This window comes from Corvus moneduloides, chromosome 20 (genome assembly GCF_009650955.1).
Source record: "Corvus moneduloides isolate bCorMon1 chromosome 20, bCorMon1.pri, whole genome shotgun sequence".
NCBI classification, from domain to species: Eukaryota; Metazoa; Chordata; class Aves; order Passeriformes; family Corvidae; genus Corvus; species Corvus moneduloides.
In genome coordinates this window covers 9,586,600-9,610,953 of record NC_045495.1, presented here as the reverse complement: position 1 = coordinate 9,610,953, position 24,354 = coordinate 9,586,600, and the positions used below count along the sequence as shown (strand labels likewise).

The window sequence follows — 24,354 nt, the reverse complement described above, 5'->3', positions numbered from 1 at the left end:
AGGCATCAACAGTGATATTTTTTTAGGCTGCTCATCCTATCAAAGTTGGATACAACTCCAGCCAGAAGCAGCTCTGTTTGTGCAAAGCAGCTCCCTTGATCAATGAAGTATTTTCCTAAGAAGTGAAAAATCACTAAAGTGCCTCAGATCAAGCCTTTAATTATAAAATTAAACAGAGTGGGGAGAGGAAATGGTAGAGATGGAGAATAAAACAGGACCTCACTTCTTACCTCATCTTTAGCACCTGACTTCCTTATCAGAGCTCTTTGTACATCTTTTCCAAACAAGATTTCCTTTGATTTCCAGAAGACAAACTTTGTGTTTGCACTTATGTTTTTAATGTTGTATTAATTACCATGGGTATAATTTTAAAGATTGTATCGAGATATCAAAAGATAATACAGTTGCACTTCAATTTGTCAGCTCTGCAATAGCTTGCCCTAATTTTAGATTATCAGCTCTGGAGACCTGCTCAAAGAGTAAGACTGACAGACTTTTTAATGGAGAAAATCGGAGTTCCCCTGGGATCCATACTTTTTTCTGATTCAGTAAGAAATCCCAGTGGCATTTGCTGAAAGGATCCCAGGATGGAGAATGACACCTCTCTAAGAATTAGTGCTTCTCACTCTGATGCAAGTCGTCCAAATATACTCTCCCTCCACAGACATGCCCGCTACTTCTTCAGGCTTTTCAGCAACAGGAGGGTGAAATGTCTACTTTGAGTGCTCCAGTCCAGTCCTGTGTGTCAAACTGAAGTGAAGGAGCATGAATCTGTATAAATAGACAAATTATCCACCCAAAATATGTCATTTAAAATTGAGATGCTGACACAGCCTAAGCTACAGCACCGCTAAGCAGGGGCTGCATCATTGTTTCAATTAAATATCCTTGTTTCTTCTTCCCGAGAAACCTCTGGAGAAATGTCTCATTTGAGGGCAGACACAGACAGAAAGTGACTCTGTCTGTCGGCTCCCAATTAAAGGCTGGGGAAGACGGATTGGAGGCACAGCCATCACCTAACAGAGATCAGATATCAGCTGTGATTTACGAAGCCAGATAGGCACAGATCCAAGTCAGGAAAAAGGAATGTGACCAGGCTGAGACACTGCCTTTCCCACTCTGCCACCCCTCGCCATCCAGCTGCTCCTCAGGCTCCCAGGTCCTGCTCCTTCATTCCTTCTGCTGCTCACGGTGGCCCATCCAGTCAAGCTTGAACCAGCTCATCCTCCAGCCCCTCGACCTGTCACACACCATTCCTGATGCTGGCCATATTTTATTCAAAGGCTCTGGTCTATATTTCTGGACTCCAGGTTTTATTTATTCTAGCAGAAATATGTACTTATATGCATTCCTTCTACCTCTCATGGATCTCCTCTGGAGGATCAGTGTGGGTTTGCCCTCAAAAATCCTAAATGAAGCAAAATTGCCTCTTTTGCATTTTCTGAAGAGCAAGCACAGAACTGCTCTGCAGCAATTAACCCTACATTCTGTACACTACAGGGCATCAACATCTGCAAGAGACAGTCCTAAAGAAAAGCAGATCTCCTCTTCCCAGAAACATTTCAGTCCAAGCTGTTTCTGGTGGGAGGGGCACAACTCCACAATCCTCAGAACACACTGAGCGAGGTCCAACCCAGAGCAATTTGTCAATTCGCTGCTAGAACAGCTCCACAGCTGGAGGCCAATATCATCATGATATAAGACATTTGGGTAAAGGATCTTCAAACTTCTAATCCTGCTGAGCACCCTCAGCTCCCCTGGTTATTAATGAAAACTGAGGATGTTGGGCACTGCTGATGAAATGATCCCTTGCACAGGATCTGGCTCCTCGCTTCTCCCAGTGCAGTGTGCTCGCAGGAAATTTTTGTCCTAAAAATGTTATTTTATTTAAAGCAGGAATTCAAAAATCTTCTGGGTCCTATTGAAAGAGATCTAAAAGATCCTGCCTGTCTGAAGAAAAGAAGTTTCTACTTGTCAGTTAAACAAAGGAATAACGCACAGCCTCCTTTATAGTGTGTACTTTACCTGTCACCCAACAGCCCATTATCACGTCACGGCAGAGTGCACTGTTCTACAGGTCACTTTGTTTAAAATGACATGGATAATGCACATGTCAGCGAGCTGACAGTCCCCACCGTCCTTCAGAGATAAAACCCAGCGACGAGCGCCTGTTCTTATCTGGGGTACATGCCTTGGTCTATCATCTAAGTCAGGCAGAACATGATTTCTCCAGAGAGCACTTTTTTCATTTCCTGATTTTAAGAAAATCAAATAAGCACCATTTGTCTTCATCTGAATATGCTTGACCTGCTCAAATGATGATGTCTCGCATTTTATAACAGGCTACATATGCTGAATTCAAATTAACAGCAGAATAAGGCCTTTAGATCTTTGCCTGGGCTGCCAGCACAGCCTGAATAAATATGCCAGGGTGAGCAGTCATCTCTTAGAACTGGGCCTGAGCTGTAGAGCTCAAAGCTGGGTCTGGTTCTGACATTTGAAAAGCACTAAATTTTTTGGGATATTTGGGTCTGCACATAATCTCATTCCATTAGGGGGAAGACAAAATATAGATCACGGAGATGAAATACACATCTGGATTTTAAATCCTGCCCACATAAGTAGTGGGATATTCTGTGTGAGGTACAGTCTCGAGTCTCTCTTGTACTGTGTTGTGGAAACCATCCTGAAGCAGCATCCCCCCTCCACCCCCAAAAGCTGCCTCTGGCTTTCTGTACAGGAGTGCTGCAAGAGAAAATACAGGGAAACAGGCAGAGGTTCAGCTCCATAAATGCTGCAGTGACAGGAAATTACACTTTTAGTTCTGGGTGCCATAAACATAGGAGCTGAAATTCAGTTTATCATCTTCCTCTGCATAAGGAACATCCTGAAAATGAATAATCACTTCACAGGATGGAATGTAATGGTAATGCATTAAAAATTCATATTGAAAAGTGCAGGTTAATATTCTGTGCAAAAACCCAACAAAACCTCCCCTTTCTGTTGTCACACTGATTAACTCCAGTGATTAGTTCCCTTATGCAAGGAAAATCATTGCATTTCAAAACAAACAGCAGTTCTTTAACATAGTTAGCAAATTATTAAGAAACATGAGGAAAAAATCCTCTACTTGGGAAAAGAGCTGAAGGGCAAAGCTTTGGAAGTATAGACAGAATGGTTTGAGAATTTTTTTGGCTTCCTGTTACACAAACCCTGTAGAAAACTGATTAAATTCATGGAAGGTGATTTTTGTACTCATTGTTTCCCTCTGGATTTTACAGCATATTTGTACTTGGCTGTTGGATAAGCTGCACACCAGCATGGTCATCTCTCCTCTTCTTGGCTTGCCTTGGAGCTGCTTAACACAACCACTCATGAAACTCTAACCACTTCAACATTATTACAGGAACAATGTTTTCTGACATTATTTTCCCCTTCCCTGACTTCCATCCCCCAATTTATCCAGGGAAAGAGGAGGCAAAAGTGATTACATTATCAAAACATCCCTTAAGGCTCAACATACAAATAAAAATCACAAAATCCAACCTGGAAATGAAGAAATTAGACCCGTTTTTCTGTGATGATTATTTTAGTTTTGCCAAAGAAAGAAGGTTAGTCTGTTCACAACATAAAATAATGGATAAAAATATTCATCAGTGTGGATACCAGTTCTTCATTACTATTAGTCTAAACAATAAACAGCATTAGAGGCTGATGCCTGACCTTTCAGCATTACATTTTTCCCCTTTCCCACTTAGAAACCCAAAATTATGGAGACAGTTATCAGCAAGTTGTGTCACTCGACTTAATGTACAGTTCCCAAATGTTGTTTCTAAAAAATAGATACATCAACCATAACACTTCTATGGAATTTGCAGGCCCTTGCCTGCAGAAAAGCGAACAGGCACCAACAGCGGTTAAATAACTGTTAAGAAGTGCAAATGTGAGGGCTACAAACAGACTCAGTTGCTGTTACAACTTCCAAGGGGAAGTGTAGCCATGGAAAGGGTTGGTAGTGAGACTGGTGTTCATAAACAACTCACACTCACAGAGCATCAATATGCTTAAAGATGAACTGTGCAGCCTCCAAAATATTCATTAGAATTCTCTTTCCTTGGAGGTCTATTCCAAAATCAAACTAGAGACAGAAATTTTCTTTGTATAGAGATGCTTTAGGTTAGTCCAAGAAGAAACTTTGAGTAAGTAATAGATTAGGAGGAATAAGGGAATACAGTAAATTAGTTTTGCTCCCATACTGATTTTCTTTCTTACCTTTTCTTCTTGATCACTGTCGCTGTCACACTGAAACACAAAAAGAGAAAAAGCACAGGTAAGAGAAACTTGTTACAGCAAAAAAAAAGGTAAATATTTTTGTGAACAAGATGGGTGATACACACATAAATGCTGGGCGTCACATCTGGAAGCTTTAGGAACAAGTCCAGTTACTGTGTGGGAGGAAATTTCCCCTCACTGCTGATGAGGAGGGCACATTTGTGTGTTTGAATTATGAAACAACCACCCAGCACACACCAAAAGCCATTTGCCAAGCCCTCTGTCAGTTCAGCTCAGGGGCACAGGAGCTGATGGTGCAGGAGCACGTTCAGACTCCAGAACTGGATGAGGGAAGAAGAAAAAGAGTCTTCAAGGGTTGGTTTGTTTTCTTTGGATGGACAGTACTCCTCATGCTCACTGCCAGTCCATCAGCTCCACGGGCTCCACGGAGACAGCTCAGCTCTGCCCAGCCCAAAGGGCAGCATTTGCAAGGCTGCTGTTTTCCAGGAACACATGGAAAAGTCACCCCATGGCTTTGCTTATGGCTGCTGAACTAAAGAATTCAGAGATCACAGAGGGAGCAAGAACATGCCCCATTCACTGATTCCCTGAGGTTCTCTGGGAGTAGCCCAGGTATCACAGGAAACACAGTTTTACAAAGTGCTGAACGGTAACTCTAGAGAGTCCTGATATTTATCTGGTGCCATTGCTCCATTTTTTAGTAAGTTTTACTACAGTAGAAATAGAGCAGGACTAGATCTCTCAATGTTCCTTAGAGATAAGCATCAGAACCCAAACCACGTTTGCATTTGCTAGAAGTACAAAAGCTGTGTTGGAAACAGGACTCTAAGAACCTTGGAACTCACAGGTTTGATCCCTCCCACCAAATTCTGGGTAACTACACCTCCTTCTGTGGGTTTGTTTTGCTTCTCTCTACAGCTGTAGGTTCTGGAGGATGAATTGTCTGTATCACTAAAGACTGAACTCACACTTCTGCAGATCTAAGGGCAAACATTCCCAAGGAAAACCACCAAACAGGAGACCCAGGCTTTCCTCCCTGAGGACCAGCTGACTGTCAGGTTCTTACAGCTCTTGATGTATTTACATCATGTTTAATGCAGCTTTGAGTATTTTTGTACGACAACCAAATTGCTTTGAAATCAGTTATATTTTGTGAATTCCAAAGGTTAACTATACAGTGGGATGTGAATAGACAGAGGCAAATACACCCACAAATACACGCACTTGATTTGCACAAATCAACTCATCTTCTGTCTGTTGTTTAATTATAACTTTTCTGTTTCACTAGCTTTTTCCTTGTTTCATCAGTACAGGGGGTGAAAAGGTGCCTTCCCTACACCCTGAGCTATGTACTAACAAATTAGAGCTAAGAACTATTTCTAGGTATTTTTCAACTAATTTTAAAGGAAGCAAAGATTAGATAAAATTACAATCTCCTTGCAGCTGATTCAAATAGAAAAGGAAGTGAAATTTATTTAATAACTGAAGTGATTTATATAGCACCAGTTGCACCAGAGTATTTACTCTGGTAGCAAACAAACGAGAAAGAACATGAAGACAGGGGACAATTTTAGCTAGAATTCTGAAAACCTCACACAATGTTCAAATTAATGAAGAGTCAACTGACAAAAGGAAAACATTTCTAGAACAGCATGGCATTGATAGAAAGTACTCCTACCTTCCCCCATAAATATAATGCATTTTGACTTCAGCAGGACTGCCTGTATGAGATTTTGGTATGAAGATGAGCAAGGCCCTGCACTTACAAAAAGCAGACTTGCCCATGGATTTTCATCCATGAAAATCATGGCATAGAATCAGAGAATCTCCTGAGCTGGAAGGGACCCATGAGGATCATCCAGTCCAACTCCTGGCCCTGCACAGCACATCCCCAAGAATCACAAAGCAAGTCACAATCAATGTCACAGAGATTTTCCTTTTATTATCTCTGCTTCACAGGTGTTGGAAAAAATTCAGCTTTTAGGCTTGGTCATCTTCTCCCCCTGGATGGTCAGAGCCAGGAGTTTGCTCACCATGAGCTCCCCAGGATCCATTATCACACCTCCTATGTGTTTCAAACCAGGGAGCTCAGGAGCAATTGCTCCTTTTGTTTGTGTCTCTGCCCACCCTCCAGGCAAACTCCAAGTCTTGACTGTAGTATCTGAACCCAAAAGGAAAATAAGGGTGGCAAAAGGTGGATGTCAAAGCACGAAGGAGCAATTCCCTCTGAGCAGCAGGGCTCAGGGGGTTTCAAGGTGTCACCCCCTCCTGGTCTGGGCACATGAGCAGGTGTCCTGTGACCCAGCCATGCTCACAGCGCTCTGCAGCCTCTCCTTTCCCCCAGTTTTAGTCTGGCTTAAGGAATCTCTCCCCTGTTGTTTTTCCCAACTCATAAGCTTGGAAAAGCTCAGGGTTTTTGTCTTCCCTGCAGCATAGAGGTACCTGGGGAGAAGAGAATTTGCCAGCACTGACATCTGAATTTGCCAACAGAACAGTTCCCCGCAGCCGAGTGAATCTGCAGAGCGGTGTCGGAGGGAAGCATTTCCACCAAAGTGTTAAACCTCCAAAGCCCCGCTCTCCAACAGTCCAGTTCTAATTTCAAGGTCCGCTTAATTCCACATCAAATAATTACTGCTGTACCCAGAAGCACCTTGTCTCCAGAGTTAAGCATATGGCGAAGGACTGAGACCTACTGGTGTCCATTATGGAAGCAGCACGGGTGCCAAGGCGATTAAAAATGCTCCTGCTCCCTTCACACCGTGCCCAGTGAGTGACAGCTCTGTGCCTTGGCCAGTCGGGGTGGCTGCCAAAGCAGCCTCTGCTGCACGGGGCCCACATGGCACTGGGAGAAAACACTGCCATTCCTGCCATTGAATTCCCACACTGACCCGAGGACTTTGCTGGGAGCTCAGCAGGAGTGCACCATCCAATTTACAGCCCCAGCCTCCAGAGCCCTCCGTGCCAGCCTCTGGCAGAGACAGATGATGGTCAAACCCTTCCAGTTCATAAATTATGCAACGGCAATAAATGCACTCAGCAAACAGCTCCTGATGTTTGGCCAGCCTGGCTCTGAGGCAGCTCCTGCCCTCACACAGAGGGGCTGGGCACCAGGGGAGGACCCACTGTCCAGCAGTGCTGTCCTGGGCCAATGGCAGCATTCTGTGGACCAGCAGGATGGAAGGAAAAAAGGAGAGGGAGGAGGAAAGAACTCAAAGCACTGCTCTGGGGTTGTATTTCTGTGCAGCACCTCTCCGTGCGTGTGTGTGTGTGTGTGCAGGACACACTCTGCGCTGGCATGTTGTGCACACCCACCCATCAGACACTTTATGTGCAGGGGTAATGCCAAAAAGGGAGAAGAAAGATGTTTGCTACTCAGGCTGGAAACAGAACTGGAGCAACTGCATGTTGTCCCCACGCCTGAGAGTCAGCCCAGGCACTGCGGGCACTGCGCTCACACACAGCCACCCGTGCTCTGATGTGCTCATTTACATTTCTGGATGCAAGTTCTCCCCAGAGGTGCTAAAGCACAAGGTGTTTCCATCTCCTGCAGCCTTACTGCTGCCCACGGCTGGAGAGCACATTTTGGAAACCGAAGCTGACAACCGTGAAGTTGATTATTCAGAATTACTGGTCAATTTGAAGGCTCGAGTCTGCACTGCTCGCTCAATTCCTCAATTCCTCCAGCACTTCCCTACCTCCCAGGGCCACAGGAAGAAGTAAAATGATTTAAGTGCTTTGTGGTTCTCAGAGCGCCAGACTGTTTTGGAATTGAAGCGATGGAAATACTTTGTACTGGCCTTCTGCTTTGGGCTGAGTTTCAGTATTCTGTGTCTATTACAAAAAGCTCATTTTTCGGTGCTCTCCCATGTCTTTTGTCAGGAAACCATGGCTCTGTGCACAGGCTGCCTTGGAATATTCTGCAAATAACTGGGAATCCAAAATATCATTCAGAGATAGCATGACCTGATTTTTGGATAACTGCCACTAGCTTCACTGGAAGCTGAGAGTGGTAATGTGACAAATCAGGACAAGGAGGCTGCAGACACATTTTACACCTGAACAAACAGAGGCTTCTTGCTCTGATTCTCAGGCTCAAGGCACTTACTGTCTCCACTCTGAACACAAGCTGTGACTGATTACAGCCACCCCGGGCCAGGCTTGAGATGAGCCCAGGCCAAATTGCCAAATTTGCCCTACACAACCCCCAGGCTCGTGCCAGGCACAGAAGTGAAGCCCAGATGGGCAGAACTGCTGAGCACCCACAGCCCCCTGGACGGCCAAGTCTTCAAGTGCACATGATCCCAAATGCTGTGAGAGCTTCTCAAATCACAGCATGACAGGCTCCTCAGAGCGAGGATTCTGCAGAATGGCTATTTTGTGCTTTTAAAAGTCTTGTACTGGCTAGAAGGGACTCAACAGTTTTCCCAAAGGACCTACAGTGCTGCCAACCAAATTCCAAGCAAGTAAAGCTCACTCAAAATGATCTTCACAGATGAAAATCTTACACGACATATGGAAACGTTAAGGGTGCTCCTAATTTCTAGAAAATCGGGGTAATAATGAGACCACACTGACTGTGATTTGCACAAAGTGGCCATAGTTATCACTGAAACTGTTCCAACCCCTTAAATAACCAAAGTGCACAGCCACCACCCATCACATCACCTGACACACACACATGCCAAGTGCTCAAGCTTCCTTTTGTAGTATTTCTGTAACTTCCTGCTCCAGAAATGCTAATCACAGTCAGGGACCCGAAAAACTGCATTTTTGTATGTGTGATGCAGTCAAAATTCAGACAATCATCCCTAAAATCAAGCCCAGGTGAGGAAGAGGACATACCAACTCCAAAGATCTCTGTACCAACAAAACAAAAAGCTTTCTTTCTGCCTCAGCCCTAACCTCTGGATGCCCTGCAATCAGCCTGGGCTGTGGCTGCAGCAGATGCATTCCCTGAAACAGGGGGTGTGCACACAGACCTGCAGTGGGATGTGGAAAAGAACTTTCCAATTCCCAGCTGAGGCGTAATTGCTGCTGTGTTTGTTAGAAGAAATGGCAAACTGGAGATCAGGCTAAAGATTAGCTGCACCTCCCCAGTCCTCTATCCCAGGTGTAGAAAGTTAAAATGCACAGCACATCTCCCACAGCACCTGGGGAATGAGCCTGATCCCAAAGCCACGTTTCAAAAATCAGACACCCTATGTGGTGACAGCTCTCATTTGAGCACATTTTAATAACTTGAGAGAGCCTGGTCCAAATCAAGCTGAGTAAAGGTCTGTGCCACCTCGCCAGCTCATTCAGGCTGAAGCAACACCACGGATTTCTCTGCACTTTGCTGATTGAACACATTCTTGTGCAAAAAGTGGCAATCATTGAATATCTCATGTACAATGACATTGAGGAGGGCATTGTTCTCTATTCTGCTCAATGGACTTTGCTGGAACAGCTATTTCATATCTTGGAGCCATTTATCATTGCCACCAAAGGAGTCAGTGCTGCTGCAACGCCAGCACTGAACAAAGTGATTCTACTCATCTGTCTGCTGAAAAGAAATCTGAAGAAAATGAGGGAAAACCCAGACCTCAGCGTGTTCACACTGACATTTACAATATTCTTGTCCATCTCTCCACCAATGACAAACTGGCAGCCCTGGAAAGGGCAAAGATGGGATTTTAGCTATACAATTAGACCTTTGCTTCCAAGAAAAAAGGAGAAAAAAACATCTCCTGGATGAAAGGAGACACAGACAGGGAATAAATGGGCAATTTTCTAATTGATGAAATGGAGACCGGCAGAGTAACAAAGAAACTAAGAGCAAGAATTTCACTTTTTCCTTCCTATCTGTGACTTTGCCTGCAAGTAGCATTCAGCATGGAGCTCCTTGCCAAGGAACCTTATATATATAGAATCTCACAAATTGGTTAACATCACAGTCTGCTTAGCAATTCCTCACCATTATCCACTGTGACTCACTGTAAGGAATGGCTCTGAAACAGAGATGGTCTGCGAAGTTTAAGGTCTGCTTTCTTAAAAGCTAAAATTATGGATTATTCACCAAAAAGTCCCATTTTACACAAATTATCTTAGTCTGGACAAAAGATTGCAATGTTGACCTTTAATCTGAATTCCATTTTATCCAAACTACTCCACTTCAGATGAAATGTATCAGTCTTGGACATTTGAAGTTATCTTGGCCCTTTACAAGAAAAATATTCAGAACTTAGAATGCCTTTCAGGTGCAATTCTTTTACATTCCTCCCTCCCAGGACTTTTATGATGGTTTTATATTATAAAATGACACAATTAGTGGTTCCTTTTAGCTCTACCATCAACAAAACAATGGTTTAATAAGAAAGATTTATATTTTGAGTATTAAAATGAAAACTCTGGATTATATATTATATCATCAGGATAAAGATGATCCACCTTATACATCTCTAGGATGTGGATATACCCTTGGTACCTGGTGGGAGGCACAAATATCCCTGGTAGGCCACGGGGAACTGGTTTGTAAAGCCAAGGGGGGGATTTCCCTCCAGAAAGACCCCAAAAGACAAGTCCTGCTCTGAGGTTTGGTTCTGCTGTGTTGTATTTGCAGGGATACCCCCTGAAGGGGCAGGCTGGGAGCTGTGTGTCACTGGGAGGGACTGGAGGCTGCTGGGCACTGCTGGGGAGGCAGCACGGGGCCTGCCTGAGGCTGCCAGGGGCAGAGCTGCCACCCTCTGTCCTGCCAGGCTGCCCCAGCTCCGTGTCACCCCAGGGACACATGAAACCAGCCCTGAAAGAAACTCATTTTCTTTTGTTCCTTGGAAACTGAGCTGGGACTGGCGGTTACTGCACCTTCTGTGCCCCAGATCCCACTCCCAGTGGCTTCCTCATGGTGTCACTGCTCAGTGACCCCACACCTGCTCGAGGCCCCATCCCGCCACCCCCAGAGAGCAGGATGATGCTCCCACCAGGGCCAGGGGAGCACTAAATGTGTTTTCCAGATGGAAAACTAACAATGCCATGCATTCCTCAAGCTCGGCACCCTCAAAAAGTGCCCACCACCAGCCAGGCACCCAAATCCCACCAGACCAGCTGGCACCAGGCATTGCCAGCCACACACACAGAGGAATCCTGATTTTAGAAGTCATTCTCTGTTGCAATTGAAAGGCAATGTCTCTGCCTCAGCTCCTGAGGGCTCCATAAGGAAAAATGCCTCCATGGCTCTCCCCTGGGAGTCGGGACACACATTTGCTGCCTCCTTACCTGCCTTGCTGGCTGCAGGAAACATGCAGCTGTCATGTTATTTTTAGCACCCTCTCAAATGATGGCAATTTGCAGTGGGTAATGTCATGTTTAGCATCTTCTCAACTCATGAGCACTTTTTCAGGGTTCGAAAAACAATAATAGTAAATAATAGTAAAAATGTGCATTTGTACTGATGGACTAAGTCAATAGGAAAGATTTAAACTAATCAGTGGTTAATGAAGTCAGTGCCTAATACTGCATAAGTGGGTGTTATCTGTACGAGAAAAGATCCTTATTTTTCAGAACTCCTGGTCTTAGCTCATGAGTTCTGTTTGGAATTTGAGTCTTCCAGGTACTTACAGGCTAATGAAATAAAAACACCTTGATTGACAAGAAGCAAAGCATGTTACGGGTTAAAATAATACAAGAATCTATTTTTTACACTGTGTTGTGATCCATAAAAATCACCCTGAGCCTTTCCTCTTTCTTCTCTGCCTGTGAAGCCACTTGCTTTGATTGCAGTGATATGAGCTTACTGAAATGACTTGCCCTTGCTTGTGAAGCAAATGGAACATGCTAATAGAACTTATCGCATTACCGGATGCAAAAGTGCCATAGCTCATTACTTTAAGATAAAAGGATATCATTGCAGACGGGAAGCAGAATTGACTTTCTGAGGCCCGACTTGATGATGATTTAATCAACTGCTCTCTTTCACTTCTCATCTCTGCGCCTGTCGGTTTCCCAGGTGCTGTTAAATGAGACACTCAGAAAGTGAGCGGAGGGAAAGAAATTGCTGTCATTACTTTTCAAGAAAGGAGGTATGCAAATTTTCGACAGAAAGATTGCGTTCATAATGGGCCTGGTAAAATACAAGGATCATGCTTGACAGGTGAGGGCAAGTCATTTGTACGTCCTTAAAGTGAAGCAACCATCCTCATTTAGAAATTGTGCTCGATAAGAGAAGCTACAAATGAAACCCACGCGATGGCTGAGAGCAGCCAGCAAATCTTTGAAGACTTTGCTGCTGCAGCTCTGCCTTCAGCAGGTGCCTGGCATGCCTTCACACATGGCTCTTCCCAACTGCCAGATGGCCAAAGTTTGACCTCAGTATCTCACAGAGATTCCTCTTAAATGTTTTTTCTTACTGTCAGCATTATAGTCACAGTCTGGGGTCTGAGAGTTTCTTCCTTTCTTCACCGCTGCCAGAAATAGAAATTACAACAACAAAAAAAACCCCAACCAGCTAAGTGAGGGTTGAGTTAACTTTGAAAACAGAATCAAGAGGTTGGAGGCAACAACTTGTTTTCCTCTGCATGTGTGACAAATCTTGGATGGTCCGGAGCTTACACTTCATACAGCCAAGTAAAAAGAGTAACCCACAAAAAGGGTTGTGGTGGGAAGCAAAGAGGGTGAGAAGATGCTTCTGCAGGGCCCAAAAGAAACCTGGGGTCCTGTGTCATTGCAGCAAGAGAGGAAAGGGTAAAGAGAGAGAAACTGGATGCTCTGTTGACCTGATGGAGAAGTTCAGATATTCTAAAATTAGACGTTAAAAAAGCACAACAATTGAGATGATGAATTATGCACAGGCTAAAAACACTCTAAAGATCCTGGATGGCTATTGAGCTGTTTGGATCATTTTAAATGGGGAAATTAGAACTACCAAGCTTTTATTGGTGTCAATCAGATTTTCCATCAGAGATTGATAGTCAGCCACAGCAAACAGGTTCCTCGGGGACACTCTAAGCAATGGATACAGCAGTTTGTCATAAAATGTTGACATTTTTCTCAGATAACAGCATAGGACTTAAATAGAATTAATGTCATGAATATTTAGAATTAACCAAGAAACAGCTGGGAAATACTGCCACAAAGGAAGCTGGGTACAACAGAAAATGATTTAAATAAGAACAGCCACTATATTAATTCCAAAATAGGTGCATTTTAAGAATTTATAATTCTTTTTTTTCTCCAGAACACAGTTCACTGCCCCTGTGCTTGTTTATGGAACACAACTATCAGATATGTTATTTGCCCTTTTCCCTGTGTGTCAGGTCCTTAACCCTCCATATCCACCTAACTGGGAGTGATCCAGCAATACCCTTTGGATCTGACTCACCTCTCACCAAAAATACTGCACTGGAGGTTGAAAAGCAAGATGATGGAAGAAAGATAGCTTTGGGCTGGGACTCAGGAGATCCACCTCTGTCTCTGACTATCAGGATCACCTCAGGCAAGTCACTTACTCCCTTCTGCTGTCAACCCTCTACTTTTCATCTCTTTGGGCTATTAAATGGAACATTCCCTAGGATTTGCTCACTTTCACTGTATGTGTTTATAAAGTGTGCAGGATAATAAGGCATTTTCCTTAGAGAATGTTGGTCTTAGTAAATGGAAGACATCAAGAAGAAGAAAAAAGCATTAAGACCTGGATCAGGCCCTAGACACACCATGCCTGTTTTCAGTATAGATCTCATCTTCCACCAACTAAAGTGCATGATCTCTGGAAAGCGGTATCACTTCAACTGAAAATTATTTTTATTTTCACTTAGAGCAGCGCACACGGAGCAGCAGCAATCCAGCATCGACAGCACTGCACAGGGGCTGCTCTCTTGTGCAGGCTGCAGCAACTCTGAGCACAACATGGCCACTGAAACCCACACAAAGACAGATCCAATTGATTTCTAGGGTAAAATAGTTGTAGAAATCGTATCTGAAACAAAATATAAATAATAAAAAGCCATCTTTTCTCTTCTTTCCCAAACAAGACCTCTTTAGCTTTTGAGTTCTGTGTCTTCACAGTAGCCTAAACAAGTTAAACTGAATTGTATAAATAATAATGGTAATAATAATTCCCCAAACAACCCCAAACAATTGATCCTTAGGGATAAGACCTTAACAGCTGAGCTATAAACCTCTGAACATTGGATTTTAATGGATACTAAAAACCCCTTAACTAAGCCCTATAAATATAACCTGAAACCAAATGATTTGTGTTTTAAGCTGTTTGCAAACTCCCATAAATGTTCCTCATTGTCATAATGCCAGAAAAATAGCTCAGCCAGTGTACTCAGCCCTGCAAACTGGCTTCTGTGCTGTGCTTTCATTCCCTTTTCCACTCTCTCCTTTATAATTCATCACTCCCACAGTTGTTATGTATTATTATTACTATTATTATTTATTGCTGCCTTTATCATTTTTGTTCAATTGATAAATTGTCTGTGCAAGACCTGAGGGAAGAGAAGGATTATTCTAAATGTATTGTAAAGACAATGGCACACTTTGGCCTGCCTGGCTCAAATTTCCTTTTTGACATACATGGTTCTATAATTTGGAATCTGTGATCTCTTATTAGGAAATGAAAGCATTATTTTTTTCCCTAGAATGCTGCAACTATAATAATTGAATTTAAAACAGGAGCTGTATTTCTCTTTTTAGAGGTAAGAATAATATCCCTGACTTATCAGTTGAACTCAGCCATTTGTTATTCAAGGAGTGGCTGAGAATAATTAAGAATATTCTTCGCTGCCTGGCTGCCCCTGGATCCCTGGCAGTGTCCAAGGCCAGGCTGGACGGGGCTTGGAGCAGCCTGGGACAGTGGAAGGTGTCCCTGCCCATGGCAGGGGGTGGAATGGGATGGGCTTTAAGGTTCCTTCCAACCAAAACTGTTCTGGGATTCTTTGATAGCCCGGGGATGTTGTCCAACAGAGCATCCACCACTGGAGATACCCCCTTTACCAACAAGCAGTGGCAGAAGTGATACCTTGGTGTCCCAGCAGCCCACCCAGGAAAGGGAACTTCTCATTTCCTCCAGCTCTCTCTTCCTGAGGACCTCCTTCAATCAGCCCCAAAGCCTCGTGTGCTTCCTCTGTTCTGAGCAAAAGCTGTTGCTCCCACGTTGGTTCTGCAGTGATCCCAAACTGGGGCTCACGGTGCTCAGGGCATGGCCACTGACAGCAGAGAGGTGGGAGAGCCACAGAATATCCCAAACTGGAAGGGACCCCAGGGATCACCCAGCGCAGCCCCCAGCCCTGCACAGACACCCCAACAACCCCACCCTGGGCACCCCTGGGAGCTCCTGGAGCTCTGGCAGCCTCGGGGCCGTGCCCATTCCCTGGGGAGCCTGGGCAGTGCCCAGCACCCTCTGGGGGAAGAACCTTTCCCTGAGATCCAGCCTGAGCCTCCCTGGCCCAGCCCCAGCCCCAGCCACTCCCTGGGTGCTGTCGCTGTCACAGGGAGCAGAGATGGGAGATGTCCCTCCACTGTTCCTCAGGAGGAAGCTGCAGAGAAGCTGCAGCTCCAGGTAAGACCCACACATGTACTTTAAGAGCCACTCTGCTGTACAAATACCCACTGTGGAACACCAGGCCCTCAGTTTACCACCAATGCTCTCTTTGCAGGGATAAAAAAAAAAAATGTTTGGGGTTTGGTTGGGATTTTTTTTTTCCCACTGCTGCATCAACCTACCCCCAGACTAAGTGATAAAAACTCCTATATCATAAATACTATCACAGGCTCCATGACTGTTATCAGAAGTGGCAAATTACCTGTCACAGCCAAGGCAAGGGATTGTTTTGAATTGTTTTACCTTTTAGCTCAGTGCTCAAAAAGTTATCCCTGTCTAGGAGGGTCTTGGAAGATGCAAGAGTTTTGCCAGCGGCAGCTGTGCTGAAGCAGGGCTGTGGCTAATGCAGCACTGAGCCTTACTGGCACTGCCCATGTGCTTCTTTTTCAGCTGCAATGAGACTTCACACTGCTGGGAATTATCTCTTCCAAAGGTGAACCCCACATCAGGGCCAGGAGACATCCTGAACGCCAAACACAGGACTTCCCACTAAGCTCTCTGTCAAGAAAGAAGGGACAAACCGAAGCAGGAGGGGATGCAAAACAAGTCTGTCTGAGAATATGAGGATCCACAGGATGCCTGGAAGGAGCAGAAGCTTTGTGTCTTTGATGTTTGTGGTCACCACTACCCCACAGACAAAAATTCACATCGGATTTCTGGCTGGATGATCCCAGCAAAGCACCTGCATCTTGTACAGAATGGAATTTTAAACTGCTCAACCTGTGCTCTGCAGTTTTGAGACGGATTAGGTAGAGCAAGGAAATTCACTGCTTTCTCCAGAGATATTCTCTGTGAATACAGAGCCTCGGAATTCCACAAGGGATGTTTTAGCAAGGTAGAGGCTCCCTCTATTTTATAGATACCAAAAGATTGGAAGTTCCATTCTCATCTCTTCTGAAAATTTAGTACTAGGAAGGCTCTGAGATTTCAAACAAGTTCTCCCCACAAAAACCTCTGTAGGCTTTATCTTCAGTCTAAGAGGCAAGTGAATAACAAGATGCAATGGGTAAAATCCAGATAAATTTAGACTGGTGCATATTTTAAAAATGGGGAATAATTTATTATTCTTCACTTAAAAACAGGGCAGATTTTCCCTAACTGAAAAAAATTAATAAAAAATTAAAACCTTGCCTAAATGTTGTGCCCTCGTTCAGTCAGTTACTGTACTCCAGGCAGTACAATTAATTAGTGGAGATCATATGGCCTGTGCTAGACAGGAGGTCACAGCAGATCACACCCTCATTGCCGTAAATGATGTGAATTTATAAATCCCTGAACATCCACATCCTTCCACTCCTACATCCACAGCCAGCTCGTTAATGCTTCGGATCTCCTGTGATCCAGCAATTCAGGCCAGTTCCATTCAGTGACAACAGCTCTTTCCATGCTGGGACAATCCTGAAGGGCTGTGAACGACCTCTGAGCTTACTCCAGAGCCAGGAGGTTTTCCCATTTCCCAGGAACAGTAGATCCTGCCAGCTTTTACAGTGAATTTGGTGTTGGTGTTGCTGTGTATGTTGAGTTTTATTCATGTTCACAGGATTCAGTTTTATCATGCTGCAGGAATAGCACTTCTTCAAGACTCATTTCAGCTTTGCTATTAAGCTCGACTACCTTTTTTGAGTAATCAATAAAAAGTCTGCTACAAGAGGACACTGATTTACAAATACAGGAAAAGAAAGAGAACGATGCAGAGCCATTGGTAGGAATGTGAAGGACTGTTGGGAGGGGGGAAATAAAAAGACTATGAGAAGAATCTGAACAATCAATTTAATCTTGGAGGAAAATTCAGCAGAGCTATCCTGCGTGGCAGCTATCATAAAAAGATGCGGGAGAAATCTACGGGAAATTCAATACAAAATCTAAAATGTTCACCAATGGGGTCCTTCAGAACAAGGGAGAGGGGGAGACAGCAATTTCTCATAAAGCATTACAGAAGGCAGCCTTACATCTTCCCTCAGAGCTCCTAAAAACAATTATTTACATGCAAGGGAGAGATGCCAGTGGATACTCTGAATTGAGGAACACTGTGATACAGGCATGGATTTATCAGAGACTCTGCTCCCATCCCCACCCAACAGAGGAGAGCTCAAGAGCACGTTTCTTCCCACCCCACACATTTACAGCCCCTTCAATCATATCTTGTCAATACACACAATCCTTGTTGCATCCAGGTTCTCCAGGCTCCTGCTGAACCAGAGGTTTGTTGCTGCTGCCCCAGTGAGAAGATGCAGGCAAGTGAGAACTGTGCCTGGCTGGAGGCTGTGCTCAGGACGTGCCACCTCTGGGCTCCTGTCCTGACACATCTCCCAAAAGTTTGACCTTTTCTCCTAAAAACAAGGGCTGGAAAACACCAGGCATAATACATGGCACAGTGACAGTAGCACAAGGTCTGCCTTACAATGGCAGAGCAATAAAGGAACGGGAGACAACTCCCATCTTTTGTGTATTCAACTGGATCCATGCTCCAGCAGCAGCAGGCAAACACTACCCAAGGGGAACATGTGCTTGTCCCCACACAACCGGTACACAATTCCCAGCTGGAAGGACTTGAACTGTTACACAATTCCCAGCTGGAAGGACTCAAACTGTACAGGACTCTACACAGTCCCCAGCTGGAAAGACTTGAACTGCACAGACTCTATGCAACTCCCAGCTGGAAGGACTCGAACTGTACTGGACTCCCTGCATTTACCAACACCAAAGACAATGACCCACTTCAACTAAACCAAATGACTGAGAAGAGAAGGGCCACCACCTCACTCCTAAAGAAGAGGCCTCGCCTGCTTTCCCTCCCACGAGAGCTGGCCTTGGTAACTAACTCATGGCTCTCCTCAACGCTGCCTGTACGAGCGCATTTCCGAGCCATACTTCCTTTCATTATGTGCACTGCTGCTTTCAATGGGAAGAAATAACTGGTTATTATGATGCTTCTGGGCAGATACCTCATCCTTGGAAAAATGAGCAAATGTAGCCAAGTGACAGAGTGTAAACAACACTCCCTGAACTACCAGGGACATCAGGCTCAAATGCCCCACGCACGGCGTCTTCCTTCCTGGAGCCTCATCTCCCGCTAAGACCTCAAAGGGTTAAGCCTGCAAATTGCCTTGCTGTGCTTCTGGGACAGCATGAAGGATGGCTGCCATTGCCACGGTCAGATATGACAGCGCCAATTTGATGTGCTGCCATCAAGGGCCTTCTAAGAGCCGAGCGCCCTGATGGTTTTGTGATGCGAACAGTCGCATCGCAAAATGGTTTTCCTCTCCCGCTGCCTCTGCTTCCATCTGCTGCTGGGCCGAGGCACAGCCGGCTGCCTGCCTGTCACAGCATGGATTAAAATTAGCTGGGGAGGAGGCACTCAGTTGTGCTAATTACATTTTAATCATTGGAAATGTGTTGGCAAATCAAGCCTTGATTGCCATCTCGGAGCCTGTCTCCTCCAGCAGAGCGGAGGGGCTGTCTGCATTAGCTGGGCCCTGCTGGGCCCAGTTCTCTCACAGAAGATGGAATATGGTGCCTGCTGGCCCACCACTGAGACTGCTTTGGCACATTATTAAAAAGCCACAAGGCTTGTTTCAAATCATCACTGTGTGAGCTCTGCTCATTCTCACATCCCTGGGTATTCCAGCCACTTGGTACTTTTAACTATATCTTTAGTTTACCTTGTGGGCTCAAAAACAATTTTGCATGCGTGGGTGGAGGAAGCCAGAGCTTTTCTGCAGCTCGTGGGGTTGGGAACGGAGCCAGTTGTCAAAACGCCTTTCTTGTCAGCTGTAAGGCTGCACTGAATAGCAGCCCGAAATAACTGGGGCTTGCACAGCCCCCACTTCAGCTTGGGAAGGTTCGGTGAGTCCTGGTTCGGTCACAGCCATGGGAGCTGCAGAAGCCCCTGCTCATTTCTCATTTACAGAAGGTCAAAGGACCCTGAGTCACTGGTGACTCGCAGGCCAGACAAGGCTGTAAATCCTGCCTGGAGAGGGACAGAGACAGCAGTGAGGATCCCCTTTGTTCCTCTGACTAAATACTCGCATGCAGATCCTAAAATCAGCACAATGGATGAGTGTCAAAAGGATGAATTTTCAAGCCCTTTCCCCAGCCACGTTTGAAATAACTTGCTTTCTTTTTTTTTTAAATCAATACAGGGAAGGTCCCAGAGCCAGCAACTCAAACCAAAAGCAGAAAGAGCCAGGCTCTCAAATGTCACACCATGCAGGCTAAACAAAACCAGCAGCATCCACCACCTGCAAACCCCTCCTAAAATAAACAAACAAACCCAACACCATCGATACTTAGAAATCTGGAAAATTCTCCCTTAAATCTCTCTTTTATAAAATGAAAATAACACTGCTACACTGGATCTCGACAGAACAGGAACCTATTTCCATGGCTTACAGCAGCAGCAGAACTGGACTTGTGGGGCTGGGTTTGCAAGAGGAAAGGGTTTGATGCTTTGCAGAGCCCCATTCCTGACCGGGCTCATTGTTCCCACAGTGCCCAGCAGCCATCAACGCCCACGGTCGCCCTTGAGTTAAAAGCCCTAAAACATCTCCCCAGACTGACCACCTCTGGCAGCCCCAATGTCCAGCACTGGGGCAGGAGGTCAGTGAACACCAGCCTCGCTCCCTCCCTCGTGGGGCAGCCGAGGGCACAGCCCAGCCACACGTGCAGGGCTCCCAGATGGGTTTTCCTCGTTCCCACCTCTGCAGGGACGGACGAGTGGGGCACTGAGCACCCACAATCCTCATACCAGCTTCCAGCCCCCTGAACTCCCTGCAGTGCTCCCCGGATTAGGGTGTGCAAGTGGATTTGGGGTTTATCACTCCCCACCCACGGCCACACGACGGCCCTGCCGGGGGATGACGGCTCGAGCATCTGCGGCGGCTGCTCGGAGTGGAACCTGCTTTTACAGCCCCTCACAGACTTCGGCGGTTTCTTTCTCCTCATGCAATTACATTCCCATCCAATGTAATGTTTTCATGACTATCACATAATGGAACTTAGAGCTGATCATTTTAGAGCCCTAGCAATAACGATAAGGGTTTGCAAATACCACAGAGGGAGGCTGTGGCATCCTCTCCTACAGCTGTAATGCACAGATTGAATCTGAAACAAAAAAAGCAAAGTTGTACATGTGTTCTAACATAAAACTTAATATCCAAGTTATTAGGCTGGGAAAAAATAGAAATTAAAATCTGGCTGATATGTGTGAAGATAAACAGGGTCAATTAATTTATTTAAATTGGCTTAATGGACCATTTTTGTTCTTGTTTAACTCAAGAGCTTTAAATTTAAATGATCTAATCCTTTTTTGGCATTTTTAGTATGAACACTATACCAAAAATATTATTATTGTACATAAATGAGACATAGTTTTCCTTCAGCCCATTTAATTTTATTTTTGCCTTTTAAATAAAGGATAAGTACATTTGTATTTGCATGACAGCTCCAGTGCTCCCAAGCCCTTTTAAAGCAAGGCCACACAGGGCAACCACAAACAGGGCAACAGCCCCAACAGCTCCAGCTTCAGACCCACTGCAACATGCAGCAGAGCTGGTTTTCCAGCTGCAGGAGCTGCCAGTTGCCATGAAAACACAGAAAAAGTCAGGGAACAATCCTTTCCCTGACAGGTCTTTAAGGTCTCGCAAATGGGGCTTAGGCCTCTCTAATAGTGTACTGCTCCTCATTATTTATGGTACAAAGAGCAGGGGGCCAAACCTGTAATTTGGGCAGTGACAGAACATCTCATTAAAATCACCAGAATAAGAAATAGCTGTACTTTAGCTCTCAGTCACTAAATTTAAGGAATATTTTGATTATATTTCAGATCTGAAAGCATGCAGTACATCTTCCCCTTGTCCCCGAAGCCATCCCCTCTTTGTTACATTTCTGAAAAAAAAAACTCTTTTAATTCTGAGTATTTGGTGTTTACCAAGAACAACTGTGATCATGCAAGGCCACTGCTCTCTGAGGTGTGGGGGAAAAAATGGACAGGCCAGGGTGTGCAAGACTATTTTTTTTCTTTTTGAGGACCAGGCATGTAACAACCTTTTCAAGCTTTATTGCTCCACTTTCTAAGTGAAATTACTATCCATGTTCCTATGTAAGCTCTCTCCAGTTGAAATATCTCAATAAATGGGCAGATGACACTTTCAATCCCACTAAGGATTGCAATATTGGAGCTGAAGCAGAATTTCCAGCCAAATGTACTGGCCTTACCCTGAGCCCCCAGCCCTGGGTGTGCTCAGTGCCTGCTCAGGCACAGCACTCGTGGCCCTTCACTATGATTTGTAACCTACAGAAATAAATGGCCAGGAATTGCGAGTGAGAGCCCTACAGCATTTAGGACCCTATTCAGCTGGAAAATTACACAGCCTCCCGAGGCAGGAGTCCTGAGAGGCCTCGGCGGCAGCAGATCCTTTCAGGAAAAAGGTCAGCCAGGCACCCGAGGAGGAGGAGAGAATACAGGAAACATTTACCAGCTCCAAAGCAGAAGCAGCAAAGAGCTCTTCTTTGTCCCCAGGTATTCGTCTGTCTCCCTTCTCCTGCCCTACACTTGCCTTGGAAGGAGAAAGTGTCCCTAAAATATTCGGGGACTGAGAAGCAGTTGTCTTCAAAGCGTCACCACCCAGAGATGATCTCTGTCCCTGGAGTACAGAGAGCCTGAGGAGACTGCTGCTGATAAAATATCGTCTTGAATGTGCTTCTCCTTGAGACACCCAAACGAGGAGCCTAAACCCAGCCCTGGAATTCAGGAGAAGCAAATGGAAAAGGAGACAAAACACAAATAAAGACAGCAGACAAGCATCTTATTTTTCTCATGAAGAGCAAGCTGTGCTTTTCTGAGGCCACCTAAAGCCACCTCCTGCAAGAGCCTCTGCTCTCACCCTCATCATTCAGGTCACACATAATACAGGTTGTGTTGCTAAACATAATACACTTATTTCTATGACTGACCCTCATGCAGTCCTCTCAGTGGGCGTATTTGTTCTGGCTGTTTCTCCCTGGAACCACAAAGATATCTTGCTAAAAGGTAAATGATGGAATTTCCATGGGTATTACTGAAAAGGGGAAATGAAATCCCACATTTGCACCCCCCAGTGTCATCGTTACAGAACCTCCACTGCTGCACAGGGTGAAGGAAATGCACTGGAAATGCAGCAGCACTGAGTGTAAAGGGTGCTTTTAGTGAAGAATACACTGAAAAATAAGCTGCTTCCCATCAGCGAGTACATTCTTTATCTTTAGCGTAACATTTACAAAGCTTGTTCAGGAAAAAAATGTGTTAAATCTTTCATCAGGCTACAGACACTTTATTTGGAGTCTTCACAGAAACCCAAAGTAGTGCCATAAGGTGCCTGGAATATTAGCCAAGATAAAACCTTCAGGGCCATGCACGCTACTGTTTTCAAATCTGTTCTTTCATCTGATGTGCCAGTCGAAATTACTTCTGCAACATGGTCAGAACCAACCTGGATGGATTTATAATGCCTGCAATTGCTATGGGCATATTTTTGTGAATCGCCTAGAGACAAACAGATAATTCTCTCTAGATTGTGTGAATTGCTAATTCTTATGCATGTCATGTGTTTGCCAAGTGGCATGTTTAGACAAGGAAATTGCAGAATATTCCTGATGTCACCAGACCTCTATGCTTCGAAAGCCATGGGAGTGTAGGACAGTGTCCTTTCACGTATCTCACGTGTATATTACAAGCAATTTTAACTCAGATGGTACTTGTTACCTTTCCTCACTACAAGACTACCTGTCTAAGAAGGGAGTGAAATGCTAAAGAGCAATTACCGACTATACCAGAGCAATATAAGTACTTTGTGTGGGTAAAGGAAGCAGAACCCAGCATTTTATTTTTCTCTGCTTAGGCAATTGGAATAAACAGTCTAAGTGTCATCTTTTGAGTCAACATGTCAAGTTGAGTTTTGTGATATCTCATCTCTGTCTGTTGGCATCATTACACCACACACAAAACCCTCGCAGAGCCTCCCTCGCTCATGCTCCCCCGAAAAACACAGCTTGTGCCACCAGTCCCCGAGTTTCCCTCTCTGTTCAACCTTCTCGGAATTTTTGAACTCATTGGCCAATTTCACCCACATTTGACAAGAGATTTCAAAGCTAATTAAGCTCATGTGAGTTTTCTGCAAAAGGCGGCCAGTTGGTGCAGAGCCCCGATGAGTCTGAAGGAAAGGCTGCAGCGTGTGATCACACCTCGCTCCCGCCCAGAAAACGCACACACAAGAGAAATGTTAGAACAACTCCGAGAGAAAAAGCATCAATCAAAGGTTTCAATTAACTCTCGATGGGAAATCAAGCTTTGATAAGTTTTTTTCTCCTATTTATTTTACTACATCTGACTCAGATTCAGCAGTGCCAGCTTTTAACTAATATAGAAATTAGCCTCATCCTTAAACCCAAGAGGGACATCTCTGTATAGCATTTATTATAAAGCATAACTGTAGCTTCAGGGCATC

The 24,354-nt window shown here is 44.8% G+C and overlaps 1 protein-coding gene across 1 annotated transcript in view; it reads right to left on the bottom strand.

Annotated features, from left to right (window-relative positions):
- Nucleotides 1-24,354, bottom strand: part of AUTS2 (activator of transcription and developmental regulator AUTS2) — a 773,410-nt gene that overhangs the window by 234,677 nt on the left and 514,379 nt on the right. Inside the window, 1 exon segment of the mRNA XM_032130357.1 lies at nucleotides 4,273-4,302. Within this exon segment, the coding sequence (XP_031986248.1) occupies nucleotides 4,273-4,302 (30 nt within the window).